Source organism: Pezoporus occidentalis, unplaced genomic scaffold, assembly GCF_034315485.1.
Source record: "Pezoporus occidentalis ecotype Australia unplaced genomic scaffold, CSIRO_AGI_Poc_V1 ctg59, whole genome shotgun sequence".
Classification (NCBI taxonomy): domain Eukaryota; kingdom Metazoa; phylum Chordata; class Aves; order Psittaciformes; family Psittacidae; genus Pezoporus; species Pezoporus occidentalis.
The window spans coordinates 4741502-4761776 of NW_026915932.1; the positions used below are offsets into that span (position 1 = coordinate 4741502).

The 20275-nt window shown below is 35.0% G+C and overlaps 1 protein-coding gene across 1 annotated transcript in view; it reads right to left on the minus strand.

The window, feature by feature from the left end:
* The window catches only part of DNER (delta/notch like EGF repeat containing), a 128272-nt gene that overhangs the window by 66557 nt on the left and 41440 nt on the right, over nucleotides 1-20275 (minus strand). The window contains exons 2-4 of the mRNA XM_062638984.1: nucleotides 11944-12240; nucleotides 2938-3032; nucleotides 420-586 (exon numbers count right to left, since the gene is read on the minus strand). Coding sequence (XP_062494968.1) covers nucleotides 420-586; nucleotides 2938-3032; nucleotides 11944-12240 — 559 coding nt within the window. The remainder of the gene's footprint in view (nucleotides 1-419; nucleotides 587-2937; nucleotides 3033-11943; nucleotides 12241-20275) is intronic.

Here is a 20275-nt window from a genome sequence, read left to right on the forward strand (position 1 = left end):
TTAGAAGATTAGATTTTCTGTTATATTTTAATATAATTTTTCAAGTTTACTTGAAAAGTAAAAGCTCTTTACAAAGTATCCCATGATAAAATAACTGAGAAAGAAACCCCGAAACATTCAGAGCTATTTACTGTAGCATTTACCAAAAGCTTTATGGTTGTTTAAAATACAACGTATAAAATACCTTCTGTTATCTGAAGGTATCAGGCAAAAATCACCATATACATTTTAAACTGAATTGTGACACCTCTGTAAAAATTTAGCATACCTCTTGTGTGCGTTGAATGAACCAAGGTCCCAACATCTGGATCTTTCAGCAGCACTTAAATTAAAGGAATTACCTCTTTGTTTCTCTAAATTTGGGTAAACTATCAGCTGTCACATAAAGGTGATAAACAAAACATCAGCATGTTACTCACCAATAAAGTAGTTGTTTCCTAATGCAAGCATTTCTTCAGAAAGAACAAGTCCACCCAGTGCCTGGAGAAGAGTGACACTTCTGCCATCAATAAGTGAACACTGTTTAAATCCAGTGGTTGTGACCTTCCATAGCAGGATAAGAGAAGCAGTAGCATCTTGCCTTATTCTGGCAAAAGAAATTATAAGAATATTTACACTAAGGGAAATTGATGTTATTAAGAATTACATCACTGCAGGACAAAAGTTTATCCACAAAGTAGAAAAAATTACATGTAGCACACATGGAATCAAGAAAAGGCCTGGAGTTTTTTAGCATGTCCACAAAAAAAAAATGCTTCAAGAGTAATATTTAATATTAGAGTCTCAATTTTTAATACTTGAAGGGCATAATCTTATTGGCCATGAAGAGTTTTACATGATTACATAAAAGCATTCCTTCTGAGTTTTTCTATTTATGCCTTTTTGAATAGTTCCTCTGTTCTGTATCTACATCATTTTCTGCAGCTGAACTACATCCAGCCCTCTTGTTTACTGAAGAACATTAAATATTCGTTCAATACAGGGAGACAGATCCTGGTAGAAATCTTCATGTTTGACATACCAGATTGAAGGTTCAGAACAGTTTATTCTTGTAAATCAAATGAGTCATGTAATGGTCCCAAGGTCACTGAGTACATCGTACGCTCCTAAATACCGACAGACTGGGTAAGTATTCACAACTGCGTATGTACTGTCGGCTCCACTAGGGAGCACTGCATCTATGTCAGTGTTTCTTTCCTCTCAGGATACTTTTTTCCTTACTCAACCCCACAAAGAAGAAATAAAATCCTGTCGTGTTTCTGGCAAGTGCCCAAACACTGGCATTAATTTCCTCCAAAGGAGCCCCAATATGTTTGAAAGATACTCCAAAAATTCAAATGCAACTACATCCAACTTCTGAAAACTGGTAATTCTCTCTTGGTGAAAAGAGGCCTAGAAATACCCAGAGATGAAGTTCTGGTCCACAGTTTCCTGTACTGAAATTGTTTCAATCCTGCTAAAAACACAAGGCAGTTTTTCTCTTGTTACTTCTTATTTGCATCTAAAACAAGAAATGAAAAATTTTGTAACCATGTTTGATACAAGTTGAAAAAAAAAAATTCAACTAGACATCATTAGAAGCAAAATTTTGGACAGCATTTTGAGTCCTCTTTAAGAACAACAGAACAACCCTCATCGCTACTCCTAAAGCTGACCATCTCACTATGAGAACAGGACAGCAGCCTGTTTTACAGTTTAGGTCATGCCTGACAATCAAAGCAAAATAAAATTATTAAACTGAAATTGTTTTCCTTTCAGAGATAACAGTTGAACCAGTGATGTTACTTGGAACTGTAAAGGAAATAATAGAATGAGCTAAAGATAGATACTGACCTGCACTAATCTACCTAGATACAAATCACTGCTAAAGATATATAGTGTGAAAAAATAACTGCACTCTGCAACCTCCTTTAAGATGGGGTCCCTCCAACAAGGGTCCTAAATACAGCTGTAGCATCCAAAACCACCAGCTTATTCCTGAGTTCATTAAAAGACACTTGTTTGCTTACAGATTCCACCCAACCAGAGCATCCGTACTTAGGACTTAGGCTTAACACTCATGAATGGGCATGATGTGGGAAGAGTAGGACAGCTCCCACGTTTAACAGTTACTGCTCCAAACTGTCTGCAGCTTGTCTGCTTGCATCAGTTTGTTTTTTCCTGTGAGCATGGCCTTTTTTAACTGAAAGCTGGGATTCTGAAAGATGAAATGACAGTATGATAAAAGTAGGCTATTTGGGGAAATGTGAGTCTAAAATTGCAGCAAAACTGTGAGCCAGAGAACTACGTTGGCAGATTTTTATTTTAAATAAAATTTGCTATAAGAAAATGTCTCATCCCAGCTGACAGAATCAGATCTTTCCAGGAAATCGTGTTCTGTTAATTAAAATAACAAAGCAAGTATTCAATAGAAAATATGTGAGTTTGAAAAGTGAGTAATATAGAATCAATTAGAATGTTTGAGAAGTGTGTTTGCAGGGCATGCACAAAGATTTCACAGCTGACGATGACACCCAGATCAAATGCAAGTGCACAAAATACATGCATTTAGATAGTCAATAATAATACTTTCTACCAGCAAGTGCATTTTAAGATTAAAGGGGGAAATAAGTGTTCACTGCATGAAGGAGAAAGGAAACGCTGTATATGCCCCAAACTGACATCTTCAACACATCTGCCCTAATTTCTAATGCATTCTGATAGCCCAGAGACAGTTTACATGCTTACATCTTCTAAAACATTAAATATGTGGGAAAAATTATGTCAAGCAAAGAGCTGACATGGCACTGCTAGATGCCTGAAGTCTGTCTGAAGTTCTTTCATATACTTCTAGTCATTTGACAAACCTGCCTATCTGAATAACCTTTATCTAAAATATGCAGGCAAATTAAATTAAAAGCATTTTTATATTTCATCGTCTATGAAAAATATTCTTACTTTATTGACGTATTCTGTGGAACTTCAAAAGAGATAAGCCGGCCTCCAGCAGAGTTATTGGAACTGGCATTTCCACAAGCTACATCTGGGGTTATCTGAAAATGAAAATAGTTTTAAATAACACTAAACCAGAAAATCCGGCCATGAAAGATTTTTTAGAAAGTAACACATGGAGTCCAGCAGTCTTCTTTTAAAAGTCATCAGGATAAACCAAAACAGTCACCAAGATTTTGATGCTATCAACAAATATTCCGAGAATTCATATAACCATCCTTTAGGTTTCTGTTTTAATAAAAATGTCCTGCAAATAATTGTGAATGTCTAAAAGCATCTTCCTTTAAAAGAGATCATGTTTAGTAAATTAATAGGCTTCTGGTCTTTTAAAATAATAAATAAAGCTCTAACTTTTGCCACTTCCAAGAAATGTTGTGTCATTAATGTAGGTAATCTTGGAGGATTTATAAAACAAATAATGATATTTTCATTCTACTATATTGAAATATATCTTTTTCCAAGCATAAATTAAAAAACTACTGGCCCACTTGCCAATTTTTGTTATTTCCAGGTAAAAGTTAGGAACACAGTTGAAAGTGGAAGGATATATTTGCCAAATCTGTGGTGCTTAGTAGGTATTTCATAAAGCCATCTTGAAAACCATTAGCGTTACTAGTGACACTTTTATTTCAAAGAAATAACATTTTATGTGGCATAAATGAGTCTATCACCTAAATTACCAGTAATTTTAATGAAATAGTTTCCAGGTATTTTCATCAGCTTGCCTATGAAATATCGCACTCTAAAAAAAATCAGTTCAAATTATTAGGCGGTTTTTGCAATGTTATTTTTTCAGTGCTCTAGAATACTCACTGGCAACGCAAAAATGCAACCTGATGCACTTCCTGAATTAATCAAAGAAAATTGTAAATTTGCAAAATTAAGTAAAATACAAACCTATATTTCAACTTTACTATGAAATGTCTGTGAAAACATGAACAACAGAAGTCTAGAACACGATGCAAGTAGTAATTTTTAAAAGACTTAAAGCTGATTTTGACTCAGGCAAGACAAATTAACATTTTCCAAAAACATCTAGATTACTTGATTCATTGTTAAATTCTCTGGCACATAGAATATATACATGTAGTTTCTGAAAATTAAGTGAGACGCAATTCTATTGTATTTGTTCAAATATTATATCCATTACAAATTTTTCAATTTTGGAAGTCAGAATTACGGAGCTAACATCCAAAGCACAATGAATCCAAAATCATTTTGGCTAACACTCTTCCTTTCATATTTGCCAACATTTAAACTTATAATTTTACAATTTCATGCATCTATTACCCTGGAACACAAGGGGGAAAGAAATGTAATTTAAGCCTTTCATTTAGCTTACTATTCAATATTAGAAGTTTGTAAAAGAAATTGATCTCTTTGAAACTAGAATTAAAAAATGATAAAAAAAAAGTAAAGAGGACAGAGATGAACAAAGTGTCTTCACAACAAGAGCTGAGATTTAAACTTTGAAAATGAAAAAAAAAACCAAAACCCAAAACAGAAAAACTGCTTTGCATACACATCAGAATTAAGCATTACTCAGCATGAAAAGCACACATGGGCAATATTTCAACAGGAATTAGGAGACTGAAATGCAAAATTCATGATTTTGACTTTTCTGTTAAGACATCTGTAATGTTCGATGTCTTTCTCTAGGAACTCCATTTGTAATTGACCCTGATTTCATGATTCAAGGGTCAAAATAATCATTTTAACCAGTAGGACACCAAAATAAAATTTTACAACAGCTTAATTTATTTTTTTTAATATTAAAAATCCCAGTAATTGGATCAGAAAAAAAGCCAAAAATACAACTAAAGCATCACAGTAAGAAGCAGCAGCTCTCATAAGGAATAAAACCAAGTTCTAGCAGTTTTTTATTTCAGACAAATATTAGGGAGACAAAAATTACAGCTTTGACACCTGAATTAGGAAATAAATTACACTCAGTTTTTCTAAACCTATGGGAAATAGTAATAAGGATTTTAAGTGTCTCTTTCCTGTCTGAACAGAGCTCCCTGCAAAATTGAAAGATTGAAGAATGAGGGTAAAAACCACCATGGAATTAAAATAAGAAAGAACATTTAGAAGATTCAAACAATCTGCAAGTCTTTCTCCCAAAGAAAAAAAATTTTAAAAAAGTTTAAAAAATTAGAAATTAATTAAAAAAAAAAAACAAAACAACAAACCAACAAACAAACACCACAAAACCTTCCAGAACTGGTAGGAGATATTTAAAACAGAACTCACTGGAAAAATATACTTAAATAATTTTTAAAAGGTAAAACAAAGAGCATTTCTATCCTATACTCATGGAGCACCTCTCATAGAAACTGTGAGTAGTGAGGCACTTGAACAGGTTGCCCAGAGAAGCTGTGGATACCCATACTTGGAAGTCATTATGGCCAGGTTGGACCCCTATTGATTTGAGCAACCTGGTCTAGTGGAAGATGTCCCTGCCCATGGCAGGGGGGTTGGAACTAGGTGGTCTTGAGGTCCTATCCAACCCAAACCATTCTAAGATTCTAAAAAAAGCGATAGTGAAATCTCCATAAGAATAAGCTCCCTGGATCTTAACAAGACAGCAGTGACTTGACTAGATTACCTTACCAGGCCATAGCAGTAGTGCAGATGAGATTGCAAAAGAAATCAGGTGTTACCTAAGAAGAGCGCAGCAGAGTGTTCTTCCATATTACAACTTCTCTGAAAAAAACTGTGTGCATTGTACAGATACTGTCATGCCCTACACACCAAACAGAAAAATGAGATAGACACTCAATTCAACAAGTGCTGAAATACATACATAAATCTCAAGACAATATTTTTACATGAGTGCTTTTACTACTTTGATAAATTAAGTGTACTAGCCTTTAATTCAATGAGGCTAAGAAAAGTAATATAAAAACTCTAAGTCTATATTTATGCTAGGACACACAAACACAACCTCCCACTACTGAAAGTAGTTCTCTGAAGATTTTTATTGTATATGCATATGAAACGTCATAGTATGTTTCTTGGAAATTGGACTAGACATATGTAGCTCTACAAGGCCTTATCATCACGGGCAGACTAATCCTGTATAGTGAAAAAAAACGTTGTTTATGTTAATAGAAGAGTATGAAAGCTGTTTCATTTTGAGAAAAACAGGGCTATGTTCTGGGTGGTCTCCCATGAAAACTGACGCAGTCATTAAGAAAGATAATCTTTCATTACTTCTGTAGGACAGAAATTGCCATAATGAATGCATTATGAAGGATGCTCTTGCAAATACCAATTCTTCCAAATTTTCTTCTAAGTATTTACTTATTAACTTTCAATTCAATAACACAAGTTTCATAGCATGAAATTTTGCCTTTTCTGAGTATGCAACTACCTTTCCGTTAGGATAAGGCCTGCAGGATTTTTTTTCTTCTCCAGCCCTCTAAGGGTAGCAAGAGGTATCTCCTTTTTTCTAAGAAATAAAACATATTTGTCAGCTTTCCTTATGTAAGGGAAAAACACTACATGAAAGAAAAAAAAAAAAACAGGAGACTACAAGATCTTGAACATCTGTCTGCAAATAATTAAAAAGTAGGAAAATAAAAAGCAATATAACAGAGCCATGAGAGAGGGATCGATTACTATCTTCTTGTAGTCAAGGCACCAAGCAATAAATGAGGATCATTTCTGGCACAGAAATGCTATTTAGACAGAACAAAATCCAACAAGAAAAAAAAAGCAATTCCCTTGCCCTGTAGCATGGAAAAACTACCTCTGCTGAAAACTAGAGTCACACAGCTCAGCCTCCACATATTTGTTTCTACCTTCCAGTGTTTCATATGGGACAACATTTGAAAGAAAACCAGAATAGAAAGAAAATATAGGATTACTTCTAACATATCTCACCAGCGGGAGAGAAAATCAGAAGTGTTTGGAGTAGGAGTAGTGCCTCTCTGAAGAACACCAAGGGAAGACTGACAGACTGCATCCAAAAACAGTACCAAATGAAGAAAGCTTTCCAGTTATTATAGCACTGAAATGTGATCTGAGGAAGGCTGCATATCCACCCAGAGAATTCTATAGCTGACAGTCTGTTTTTCTTGGCTCATCTGAGCAAAAGACACTTTGTGGAGTCAGCAATCAACAGCCATGAGGATCCAGTGCATTCTAGCACTGGCAGTCCTCTAGATGACACTATTAAAACTGTATTTCTGTCACAGGTTAACAATGCCAATATTGCATCAAGAGGTAAATGCTTCATCAGGCCCAGTAAGTTACCTTAAAAAATGATACTTTTTCAGGCAGATACCCTGGGTAATCATATAAGCCAGATGCCTTCCTGTCTAAAGCTGGCCAACAAAGTCAATATTAACTTCCTAAAATCTAACAGTCTGTACTGATTTGGGCTGGGATAGAGTTAATTTCTGCACAGTGGCTTTCCACAGTGCTATTTTTTTGTGTTTGTGATTAAAACAATGTTAACAATGACTGTTAATAAAACACTCAGGGCGTGTTTTAGCTTTTACTGAACAGTGTATCAGTGTATCTGATACTGAACACAGCATCAAGGCTTTTTCTGCTTCTCAGACTGCCTTGCCAGCAAGTACGCCAGGGGTGCACAGGTTTGGGGAACAGAGTGAGACAGGTGACCCCAGCTGACCAAAGGGACATCCCATACCATATGATGTCATTTGCAGCAATAAAAATTGGATGAAAGTTGACCAGGGCTGCTGTTGCTCGAAGACCAACTGGGCATCAGCTTTTGTTTTGTTTGGGGTTTTGCTTTGTCGTTTTCTTTCTCTTTCTTTTTTAAATTATTAAAAGGTCTAACTCAACCCATGAGTTTTCACTTTTTTGCCCTTTCAATTCTCTGCCCCATCCCACTAAGTAGGGGAGTGAGCAAGTGGCTGTGTGGGGCTCAGCTCCCTACTCCTTGGCTAAACCTCAACACAGTCATTCAATAAATATTACTTCCTTGAACAAATAAAGGTCTTTTCTTCTTCCAGAGTGTATGGAGCTGTTCTAAATAATAAAGGTAAACACTGTGGGAACAAGCTCATTGAGCAAAAATTCCATATAGTCAAAACTTTACACACAGCGTTTCAGTTCAGGTCACTGGAGAATAAGCTAGGACATAAACTTCAACCAAAGCCCATCAAGTCAGCCATAGATACTTCTACAGCAAAACACTGAAAGGCAGTAAAGCCATCAGGGTTTGGTTTGGGTTTTGTTTGTGTGGTTTTTTTTTTTATTGTTTGGTACTTTGTTTTTTGTTTTGTTTATTTTGTTTTATTTTTGGGGGGATTTTGCTTTTGTTTTTTCTCAGACTTTCAAAGACTTCAAGACAGGATGATTCCTGAAGGAGGAGTTAAAGAATCCAGATACTTGTAAAAGACAGCAACCAAAAGTCCTGTATATACCCACCATAACAGATTCAGACAAGCAGGGCTTCAGTATCTTGACATATATCTTGCACTCACTAAACTTTCTATAGCATAATTCTGTCCCTAAAGAGGATACAAGAGTTTTGATTTTTAAGAAAGCTAACATTTATAACAATTCATTAAACGTCTTTTAGCAATGGAACATACTGAAGTAAGGTTTCTGTGAACTTCACGTAAGTTTTGTTTGAGCATATTGAGCCTTTAGAGACATTTTGCTTAGTGCTTTGAAAATAAATATGATGAAGGGTATCACCTATCCAGAGATGCTTACAAGTTTTCTATCAGAATGGCATTTGCACAGTAAGTTACATACACAAATACTGTAGAGGAGAGATTTAGTTAATTTACATATTTATGCTAGAAGAAAGATAAGATTATTCTAGCAAAATCTGTTTTCTTCAGTCTCCCTATTTGCTTGTATGATACCTTTTTTTATAAGCAAATGAAAAATAATTGTTTCCAAAACAAATATTATACACAGTTATTAGAACAGCTGTCCTAAGTCAAACCCAAAGTATATATCTTTCATTACTTTACTTAACTCCACCAGCAATCATAGGAGGGAATGCCAAGAAAATAACATAAGGGCAAGCCTACTTCCTGCAACCTCCACTCATTTTCATAACGTCTTAGGAAAATTTTTGTCATTTTGAAGGATAGCATTTCTATGTATTTAGCAACTTCAAATGGATTCTCAGCCTCCTTCTGCACCTATAGCATACTTTGGCAAAAACGTGCAAGCATTTAGCAACACACAAAGCAGTCAAAGATTCAAAGGCCTCTGTTTCAGGCCAAATTATTCCTTAAGCACATGCCACTGCTGCAGAGCACAAGCACTCTCAGAATTTTCCACCAGACCCAGCCATTCTCCTTGTAAAGGCTTACAATTTACTAAGAAAACATAAAACAAATGTTTTCCCCATTGCAAGGGAAATTACAAGTTTATTGTAGCCTTTAATCACTAGTTCCAAAAGCTTGAATCTGAGTAGTAGTGTTGCAGTATAAATAAAAGGTTAGACTAGGACTCACATGTTTAGCAGTCTAACTCCTGACTGTACAACTGGTAAATCACTTTGCTGCTCTGTACCTCAGCATCTCCATTTGTAAAATGTGAACAATACTACTGATTTTCTTTGGAAAAGAAAAAAAAAAAAAGAGAGCTATTAGGGGAAAGTATTATATAAGAGTACACTACTTCTATTCTTACAGTTAATTTTGTACACAGAAACCTTTGTTTCTTCTGTTAGTTGAGCAGGATTAATGAGATGGTTTCTTTTTCTTCTATTATTGGTTATTAGAAATCTTTTCTACACTAAGACAAAAGATCACTGAACTAGGAAAATGCGGATTGCTAGTCATATCTCTTGCAAGTGGAACAAGTTAGTTGCCTCAAGTAGGAAGAAAAGTTCTTTTTCAACAGGTGAGCACAAAGATAAATTCCAAAGATAAATTCCTTAAAGAAACTGACAGACAATATTTGTCTCTCAGCGATCTGTGTTTGTAGCCCTTAATCTGCATCTCAGGAAAAAACTCATTTGTAACAAGTGATCTCCAAGAAATGAAACCATCTAAAGACATCTCTATGTTGTCTACTGGTACAGATATTCCTGAGAACACTCAGTCAAGCAAGCGCTTGCAAGTATATCCCTAATATTTAAGAAATACAGAAAAAAAAAAAATGTCTGACTGTAACCATACATCATGCCTCTCTTTGTTTACTTTCTCAGGTGTTCATTTTTCGAGTTCCCAAAACTTCGTGGAAAAGCTTTTGTGGAAACTTCATCTTTGCAAGATACTGAGAGCGTTCATTTGGAGAGATTCTTCAAAATTTCTCACTGAGCAGACAGGTTAAAGAATATGAAGAACATCAGTTTACTTGCAGTATCAGCATTTTATAAAGTTGAACAGGCTGGCTTGGAAGATTAATAAAAAAATAATAACAGCAGCCTAATTGTTACCCCCAGATCTCAAGGAAGATCAAAACAGTAGATGTTTTGTCATATAAAACCTAGCTATTTAATTTTTTCCCTTTTAAGAGTGCAAGAAAGGATTAAGCTCTGCAAAGCTTTTAAAGCTATGAGAAAAAGTAGTATTTTCCTGCTTAATACATTTTAGTCTTGAAACCTCCACCAGAGAGGTTTTGGAATACAGACATTCAGGCAAATCAATTGTCTTTAATACAGATCAAAGACAATGTCTTGAATTAGTAACTGAAACCTTTCTTTTGGATAAGCACCTCATTGTGAATTCTAAAGAACAGAAGGTCATTATGCTACACTAGAAAGTGTGAAAAAGACCCATCACAATATATTAAAAACATATCAACACAAGTAATTTCATAATAGGGTAAGAAGTAATTTCCACATTTAAGTTAATAATGCAATTGATAACCTGTATCTATTTCTCAGGTAACAGAAGACATGCAGAAGGGTGAGTTTCAGCTACTAAAATACCCACTTGTGAATGATCTGCTTGGCCAAAATGCTTAGTGAATCTACCTAAAATGCAAACCAGGCAGAAATGTTATTTACACAATACCAGAGCACAGATTGAGAAAGACACGAGGGAAATCCGGTACAGAGAAGAGCATACCCTTAATTGATCAGGACATATGGAGCACCCATGCAGAGACAACCCTGAGCTGAAACTAAGTAACAAAAGCAGATCATTTTTTCTGCTTCAGTGCTTTCTCCAAACTCCATACTTTGTGCCCAACATATGCTCTACTGTAAAATAATAGGTACAGGAAATGGAATTCCAAGAAACAAAGCTCTGTTCTCCAGACACTGCCCACCAGAAGTCCCACTCAAATGGGAAACAGCTCTATAACTGCTCTTGCCTCAGATATAACTTGTGAATCATAACATGAAACAAATATTTTACATAGTTGTTTTTTTTTTACTTTCAAAATTTGTTTTAGATGTTTCACTAAAAACATGACCAAATTTGGACTAGCAAAGAATTATGAAAAAATATACTTTTTCCAGGATTAAACTCCTTTCGCATTATCTGGTGTGTGCAAACACCTCAGAAGAATCACACTCCTTGAAACACTGCATACACAGATACAACAGACATTTTGCCTAGTTATTCCTGAAGAAACTGAAATGGAATTATTTTACAATGCATTTTTCCTGAAGAAAAAGACATCGCAAAGATTTTAATTCTTTGCCTACTGAAATTATATTTCTTCGGCACAGTAGTTTGGTACTGAGTTGATCCAAACAAAAACAAAGACAAAAAAAATTATTTGATATTTGGAGATATGTTGTCATGCAAATGACTAGAAGAATATTATCTCATTCCAAAAAAAATACCTAATACAACATGTTGGCCAACTTTACTCTATTGCTCTTAACAAGTATCAAATTTGTTTGCATTTAATTTTACTAGCATATTAACTCAGGGCAGGTATCATATCTTCAGTCCTCTCATGTAAATATCAGTGAAGTCATGCACAATGACATCCAACAATGATAACAAAAGTTCTTTCCTGTGCATTTTTATTTAGACAGAATGTTCTCACCTCTGTTTCATCCCATTTCAGATCTACAACTTTTTGTCCGGCTTTTGGCTGCCACGTAGGTAACGTCACAGTTGCTTTTGAACGAGGAAGAACAATGTCAGGTTCCAGCGTGGATGAGACTACTCTGCTGTGTTCTGGTGATGTCAGCTCTGTCCGTTCAGAGACTGGAAGGCTGTGGATTAAGTGTTCACAGTTTGTTCCCTCATAGCCTTCACTACAAAGACAGAGGTAGCCATCACCGTTAGTGCTGCAGTTACCATGGTGACAGGGGTTGCTGGCACAAGGATCTGAAACAAACTGGGAAAAACATATGTAGGTCAGTTATTGCATATAAGGGATTTATGTCTAACCTTTACAAAGATGATAAAAAAAAGATTCTTTCCCCTCCTATATTTGTCTTCTAAACGTATTTATGAACCAAGCTCATCTTTGATGTATTTTGAAGGAATTTCAAAGGATTAGAGAAGAATATTAATCCATATTACTCACTTTTCTCAGACCATTTAATGCTAATTCACTGTTGACACATCCAAGCAAAGGGATAAACACAAAGAAGGAACACCGACACTGTTGATAATCAGTAATTTTCAGAAACAGTACTAAAAGAGTAACCTATCCAGGGAAAACAATAAGCATCTAGAAATATAATGCAGTAACAGAGATAAGGACGTGGCACAGAACACCTACAGATCATTGGGTCATGGAGCAGCTCTGTGTTGTCATCATGCAATCTTATTTGTGGACTCACTGTCCATTTTGAAACAGCTTGGCCTTTCACCCACACTTTCTTCAGTGGACATCAGTTTCAGAATCTGATTCATTCTAATGCTGAAAACTTTCTAGGAAAGTTAGGAAATTGGGGCAAAAATGTGTTTATTTTTAAAACAGCATTTGTAATAGCATATGACAAGACTGAGCTCAGTGATGTAGGAAAAATCCTGTCCTAGGTTTGCTTGCCTTTTTCCAGTTTCTGGCTTAAATTATTCTACAGCTATTTTGTACTCAGTTTCTTATGTTATCATTTATTTTCATATTAAATGTTTTTTCCCTCTTTTGTGCTGATATCTATAATGTACTTACAGACTACATCTACAAACTCCTCGCAAGTTTCTTCTCATAGACTAGATAAGTCATGCTTTCTCCTTATAGAGGATAAGCCCTCCATTCATGTGCTCATTTTTGCACCCTGAACTCCAAAGTTTAGCACTGACTTTTGTAAATGCATCTAGGACAAACTTTTGTTTGTCCTAGAAATAGCTTCCTTGATATTACTTAAGATATGTTTGCCTTAGTCAGAGCTAGATCACACTGCTGACTCACTGTTGCCATTTGACCAACTGAGACAGCCAGGCAGTTCCCTTGATTTGTCTTCACATCAAAGTGAGAACCCATAACTGGAAACAGACATTTTCTCAGTCTTTAAACACAAATTTCACCCAAGTGCTGCACTCCTAAAGGTTACTAGTTCTCCCCTGTACAATATTCCAGGCCTTCCCTTCATAAGCAATGCTTCTTATTATATTTCTCTGGAAGACAGCACAGTTTTTTATTATTAAACATTTGTTTCAATTATCATAGAATTACATAAGCACTGGCCCTACACTATAAATTTTACCTTTCCATCAGTTCAAAAGCCTGGTGTCAGTAATACCCAAATCCTATTATTACACTTTCTTATGTAAAACAGTACCATTATTGACCTCAGCCAGAACTCTTTCTTTGGCTGAATTTTTGTATACCCAAACCTCTGTAACATTTTTTGACAGAAACAGAAGAAACATTATTATGAAAGTTAACTTCGGAGACAGTTAATGCTGAATGTCTCTTCCTCCTGCAAATCAGCAGAATATGTAAGTTCTCTAAAAACAATTTCTAAGTTGATTATCCACAAAATAATACTGAAGTGACACAAAAGAAAATAAACATTTCTAGGAAGGAACAAAACCCAGTTCTGTTCTGTGGTTTGTCAATTGCATTTTAAGCTTGCTCCCACTGCAAGGCAGCCAAGATTTGGACAGAAATTCTGCTTCTAAAAGTGTTGAAGATAAAAAGTGTTGATGTGTAAACAAAGCCCAGTTCAAAAAATTTTTGCAACAGCTTTTCATGTTCTTGCTGCTTGGATTAGATCTGAGTTTCAAAGACATGCAACTATCCTATTTTGGGATAAGCTCTTTATTCACTCCTTCACAATTAATCCAAATTCATGTAACTCATTTTTGTTAATAAATCAGCATTTATTCTATTGGGAGGAAATATAATTGTTCTCCTCACACCTAAAATGTGAAGCTTATTCTTTTCAAAAATAAAGAGCGTTTTTTCCCTTTAGTGAATACAACCATTCACTTTACAAGCAAGATAATAAAAAGTGTTCTGTGGTACATGTTACTTGCTGTAAACTGTTTTGAGCTCATTTGATTGGAAAAAGATGTGTTTTGTGAAAAGCACTGCTTACTGCTCCCCATGAATCACCGCTAACCTTCCACACACAGTGGAAGTGAAAATAATTAAGGCTGTTTGATTTAGATGAAGAATAAAAAAAAAGATGAGTGTAGATGCAGAACTTCAGTGATGCACTCAGAATTTTGTTTTATGCAGTACCTCACAGGATTTTAACTTATCATTCCCTTTTCTTAGTTACTATTAATTCTAAAGCTCATTTTTCTTTCAGTAAGCCTATCAAAACAATGCAATGTCCTTTGTGCATGAAAGTTTTCTGTTGAACTACAGAAAGTTCACTTTAATTAGCAGCTAAAAAGAGACGAGGAAATAAAATTGATTAATCTCTGTTGGTTGTGATGTTTCTGTGGTTCTTCTAGTCCTCTCCGAGGTAAGACGGAATTGTTAGCAAGGGCTCTGCGAAACATCTTGACAAACACAATATTTTTATTACTAAAAAAGTCTAGATTATATTTAGGCGTAGAATTTCAATAATCTTGATTAAGAAAGTATATACAGTATCTAGGTCTCATGTTTTCATCACCATGTCTCCATTTAATAGCTGGTGTTTTCCTAATACATTCAGTGACTAAATAGGTACAGTCAGCAGTTTCAGCTGACAAAGCTGAGCTAAAAATCATAATATATTTGCATACAGTTACTATTCCAGATGCCTGGACAGTTGTAATCTTTGGAGCATTTTTCCAATAAGATCCTAAAATAGATTCATTCTAAGGTGCACTTCATATTGCAGTTAATTTTCCAAAGGTGGACTAAATTTGGTATAAACACTAGGCTTGATTAAGAATCACACTCACAAACATGGATTGTTTGCCAGGAAGTCCAAATGTTTTTAAATTTTTAGTTTAAGATAAAATATAGCAAGATGTAAATCTGCCAGACTTCTGCAAGTGGAAAGACAATCTTTCTGCTGGTACTCCTTGTGGTGACGCTAATTTGTCATATTTTATGTTCATTCAGCATCTCTTCAGAGTGGTTCTACTTGTTCAACCTGGAGACAGTCCAAATAGATTCCCCCAGAGAGCTTCAAAAAATAGAATGGCAAGCCTAGATAGAAGGCTATAGATAAGCTCTTAAACACTGTGCAAAACCTGTTGTCCACCTATGGCTCTCCTCTTAAGTGTGTTAGTACAAAACTAACTTTTGGGTCAGATTTATTGCTGTTGCCTACAGTCACAGACAGCATTATACCAGCTTTGGACTTTGTTAAAATACAGAAAAAAAAAACAGAGTAAAGCCAGTCCTCATATTAGGAATTCAGCAGATTGTTTAAATCCATTCTACATAGTGAATGTCAACCAGTTAACAAAGAGAAGCTTCCTCAAAAAATTTGAAGGCTCTGGTATTTTACATATGTAGGGTATCACTCAAAACCTCTGAAGTAGCCTTCATTAAAAGCTGACATAGTCCAAAAGTTTTGAATGGCTCCTCAGTGGCTCCCTGAAATAATTTTTCCAGTTACAGGGTAAAATGTTGTGGTTTTCAAATATAGAATCATAGAATAGTTAGGATTGGAAAGGACCTTAAGGTCATCTGTGAAGTGTCATGTGAAGTTTCTTTAGCTGATTGCTATTTAGACAACTAGTTCCTTCATGTGTTTTGGTAAAAACAGATCTTAGGAGAAATTTAAATCAATAACACTGGCTTTCCACCTACATTTCTGAAGAAATTTCCCAATACAAAAGCAGACAACTATGATCATCAGAGAGAAAGGAGCAGACACACCAGTTTCAAGTTATGAACAATACACCAAAAATTATCAATTTCTGAATACTTTAGAAATAAAATAATTAAAATCTACAGTCTAAAATATTATCAGTTTGGTTTTAATACAGTAAGTAGAAAATAAAGTTTTTTCTTATAAGCACATCTGAAATGTATTATCTTTGCACATGCATTACTTTATGACAAAGAGATAGATTTAAATCTTTTACATAGCAATGGCAATAAAGATTATCTAGAAATGTAAGAATGGTTTAACTATGTTCAAATTATTAAATTCAGCCTTGCTCAATCCCTCACACTGTGAAATTTTAAATCCGATTCAATCACACACTAAATATTAACGCAAACTAGGAAATGAATGACAGGAAAACAAGATGAATTTAAATAGAAAAAAAGCAAACAGATGTTCTATAAAGCATCCACAGAAAAAGCACTGAGATGAGTATATGGAATAAACGCATTTTCTTCTATTTTGGGAAAAGACTGTCTTGTGACGCAGTGGGACTTAAGCAACATATGAGGTCCTGGAAACCATAGCAATCAGGGCTTTCTTTTCCATCCCTCAAAACAATCTAAGCAGGACAAAACATTTTTATATTACATAAAACATTCATACGGCAGCTACACGAGTTTCAGTTCTGAGAAACTAACTACAAGCTGCAACAAAGAATTGGAATTAATCAAGGTTCAGAGGGTAATGCCAAGAACTTGTTATACCAAAACTACAATGTAAGCAACTTTTTTCTAGAAGTAAACATCTACTGTTTTCCTTTAGCAATTCCATTCAAAGCCCCCAGCCCATCAAAAATGACATCAATAAATCTAATAAAGAAGTGCAACTTTTATCAGATAATTCAGAGAATGATTGAAACACCATTAACCACAAGTATTTTGGATTGCTTCCATGCTGCTATTCTCACTGTATGAGTTTTGAATAATCAGAGTAATGAAACTGCCAGTGAATGTAATAAATGGATAGAGAGCATTTTCCTTACTTCAGTGAAGCAGCAAAAAAATGCCTAAAGAAATTGTCTGTTTAATTGAGAACAAAAGCATGGCTGCCCAAATCTGTTTGAAAAACCAGCAAAAATAACAATTCAAATTTTGAAAAGCAGGATATATTTTAAAAACCGAGCTCTGGCAAATGGCTAAGTTATCCTTGCATAATAAGTTACCACACATCTGCTTTGCTCTGCCTATCCTCAGGCACATTCTTACCTCAAGGCATACTGAAATAACTACAAAATAAATGGATATCACTTTTCCCTCAACAAAAGTTAAATATCTATTTCATACTAACCACAGATTATTGCTATGTATAAGCATGTACATGAATAATTATTGAGAATCACTTTACAGGTTTTTTTCAGCTTTTCTCATTGGTTTTGGGGTATTATTATTATTATTATTTTCCTTTATCCTGTTGGGAATAGCCATTCAGACTGTTTGCTATTTGTCTAGATATAGTGGATTTAATATCACATTTCAAGTAGACAAGTCAACTTACTGTGTTTCTCAGCAATACCCGTACTCTAGCAAAAATGCTTTTAAAAAACAAAATGAAGTCAGAATATCCATCCTGAAGACAGGTCAACTACATATCAAAGAGGATCTAAAAAGATTAGAATTGAGGTTTTTTACCAGAACATCATCTTATATTGCTCTCAGCAAGGGCTGGCAACCAACATTACAACTGTTAAATGGGACCCCAGTGTCACTCTGATTACTGCTGGTAAAGCTAGGGGATAATTTCGAAGACAAACCATTAAATTTGTTACAGTAACACAATATATCTGTTCAGATCATATCCTATTATTTCAGTATGAAAATATCACACAGAGAAAGAATTGCCAACAGTGTCTTTATTCTTAATATTGTTTTCCCTTTTTAGAAGTATTTTTTCTTGAGTAACAGTAGGGTGCACAAAATATTTTTATGATAGGACATTAAGATATGTAATGATAGGAAAATTCATAATATTTTTATTTCTAGAATGAACTTCTGCTACTTTCTAACACACACTTGTGCAAAACTGAAATGAAGTAAATAAACTCCCTTATTTTATTCTAGAAGTCATTAACTGACCTAAGAATAATCACAGGTAGCATTCTATTAAAAAGAGAAAAAAAAAAAACAAAGGCAAATGTTTCAACTCACATGCAAAGGATTTTAAAATCTTTTTAAACAAAAGATTAAGTAACTCGAATTCAAATTTTAAATTAAGCATTTGGGTCACACTCTGATCCAAGGCTAAAAATATTACTTCAAAATCTTAAAGTTCTGCCATGAATGCTCTGAGTTATGGTGAGATCATGACTCGCCTAGGGAGAGAAATACAGTTGAAATGTCTTTGATCTGAACAAAAAATCCCAAATAATCCACTACTGGGATTTTCTAAACTGACTAAAGAAATTACTTATTCTACTGAAATTAGGAATATCTTGAATTCCTAAATTTTCATCTGTTTATAAATCAACAGCACACTATAGCCTCTATTCACGTATACCGAGTATTACACAGTCTGTGTGTCTGTTCACCCTTACAAATACTGACTGCAGTGAATGAACCATTTTTGGTATTTTTCCAGAGATCTCAAAAATAATTAAGCTTCTTTCACTTCCACTGCATGAACAAGCAACCAGATAGAGGATCAAGCCTGTATAACTGCTCTAACGGGCAAAAAGACCACAGCGAAGTTCACGCATTATTATATAGCAAGCTAGTTACAAGACATAGTGGTTGTAGAAAAGTTCAACAGCAACAACAGCAGCATTTTCACATTCTTTAGCGTCAACATCAATCAACCTCAAGACACAAATTCATATAAAACAAGACTTCATTAGTTCAAGTACTCATGACATTTCTTGATTTAGAAGTCTGAGGCTTCAGATATTTTCTAGATAAGATACAGCAAAACAGACACACAGATCTTGTAACAAGGACTGAATAACTCAGTGAGTTGTGCAATAAAACTATGCAGTTGAACCATCAACACCACATGAAAACCTGAAAAACTCGATAGATGTGACAATTGGCTACTCTCATATCTGTTTGCCCACAAGAGGCTTTGAAAACAGGAAAAGATAATAAACACAACCACAAGGTATCTAGACAATATGATATACTCAGCGCACCACTGATGTCACATCTTCCAAATCAAATACCAAAAAAACCACCAGTTAAAGTTTGGGGAGTTTGGAAAGAAGTCATTATAATTTCAAGCCACAAAACATCAGAAAGGAGACTTTTCACCAGCTGAGACATTCAGGAATCAATAAAATGCTTATGCACCTGCCCAAATAGACAACCATTTACACAGGTCCTCTAGTACTTTCAAATGGTCAGCATTACAACCAACATCACTGCACTCTGTGCAGTACTACTGACACCACAGTAAACCACAGATATGTATACCCGTGATATTTTCTTATTTCTCATACTTAAACATCCTGCCATATCAACAGTTAAAATATTGGTCAGTTGGAGAAATACTGAAAGATGAAAAAAACTGTGAACACACGAATGCGTTCTCTCACTAGGTCTTCTCTGTATTGCTGTGTTGGATTAAGCTACACCCCTCAATCTCTATTTTAAAAACACTTCCCTGTATTTATTAATATATACTTAATTTTAATAATTTAGGCTCAGGATTAGAATTCCAAGACTCACCTACATTTTTCATGGGGTTATTGGGGGTTACACGTCAGGTACTTAACACACGGAGCAGAACTGACATCTAAAGAGATCCAGTGAAAAGGGATGCCAGTGTGAAGTAGTTGCCTTCATTTCTCTAGTTCTTACAGCAGACAAGGACTCACAGCCTTCCTGTGTGGATTAGGAACCTAAACAGATTTCTTGTCACAAATGATTTTTTCTTTTAAGACACAGTCAGAGACAGTATAGAAGCCTTTATCTCATAACAAAGCACCTGCCTGCACATAAAAAGCAATGTTCAAAGAGTTTCAAATCAACATCCAGTTCCTAATCCTGAAGAATATCATTTTACTGCAAGAAATAATTGGATTAAATATTTGAACAATGCTGGAAACAGAGATAAAAGCCCAAATTTTCTCTGCTTCTCCTTGCTTAAACATCATCACTCACGCGTGTTGACACTCGTTCCCGTCGTCACGCTTTCTGCCCCTGTGAT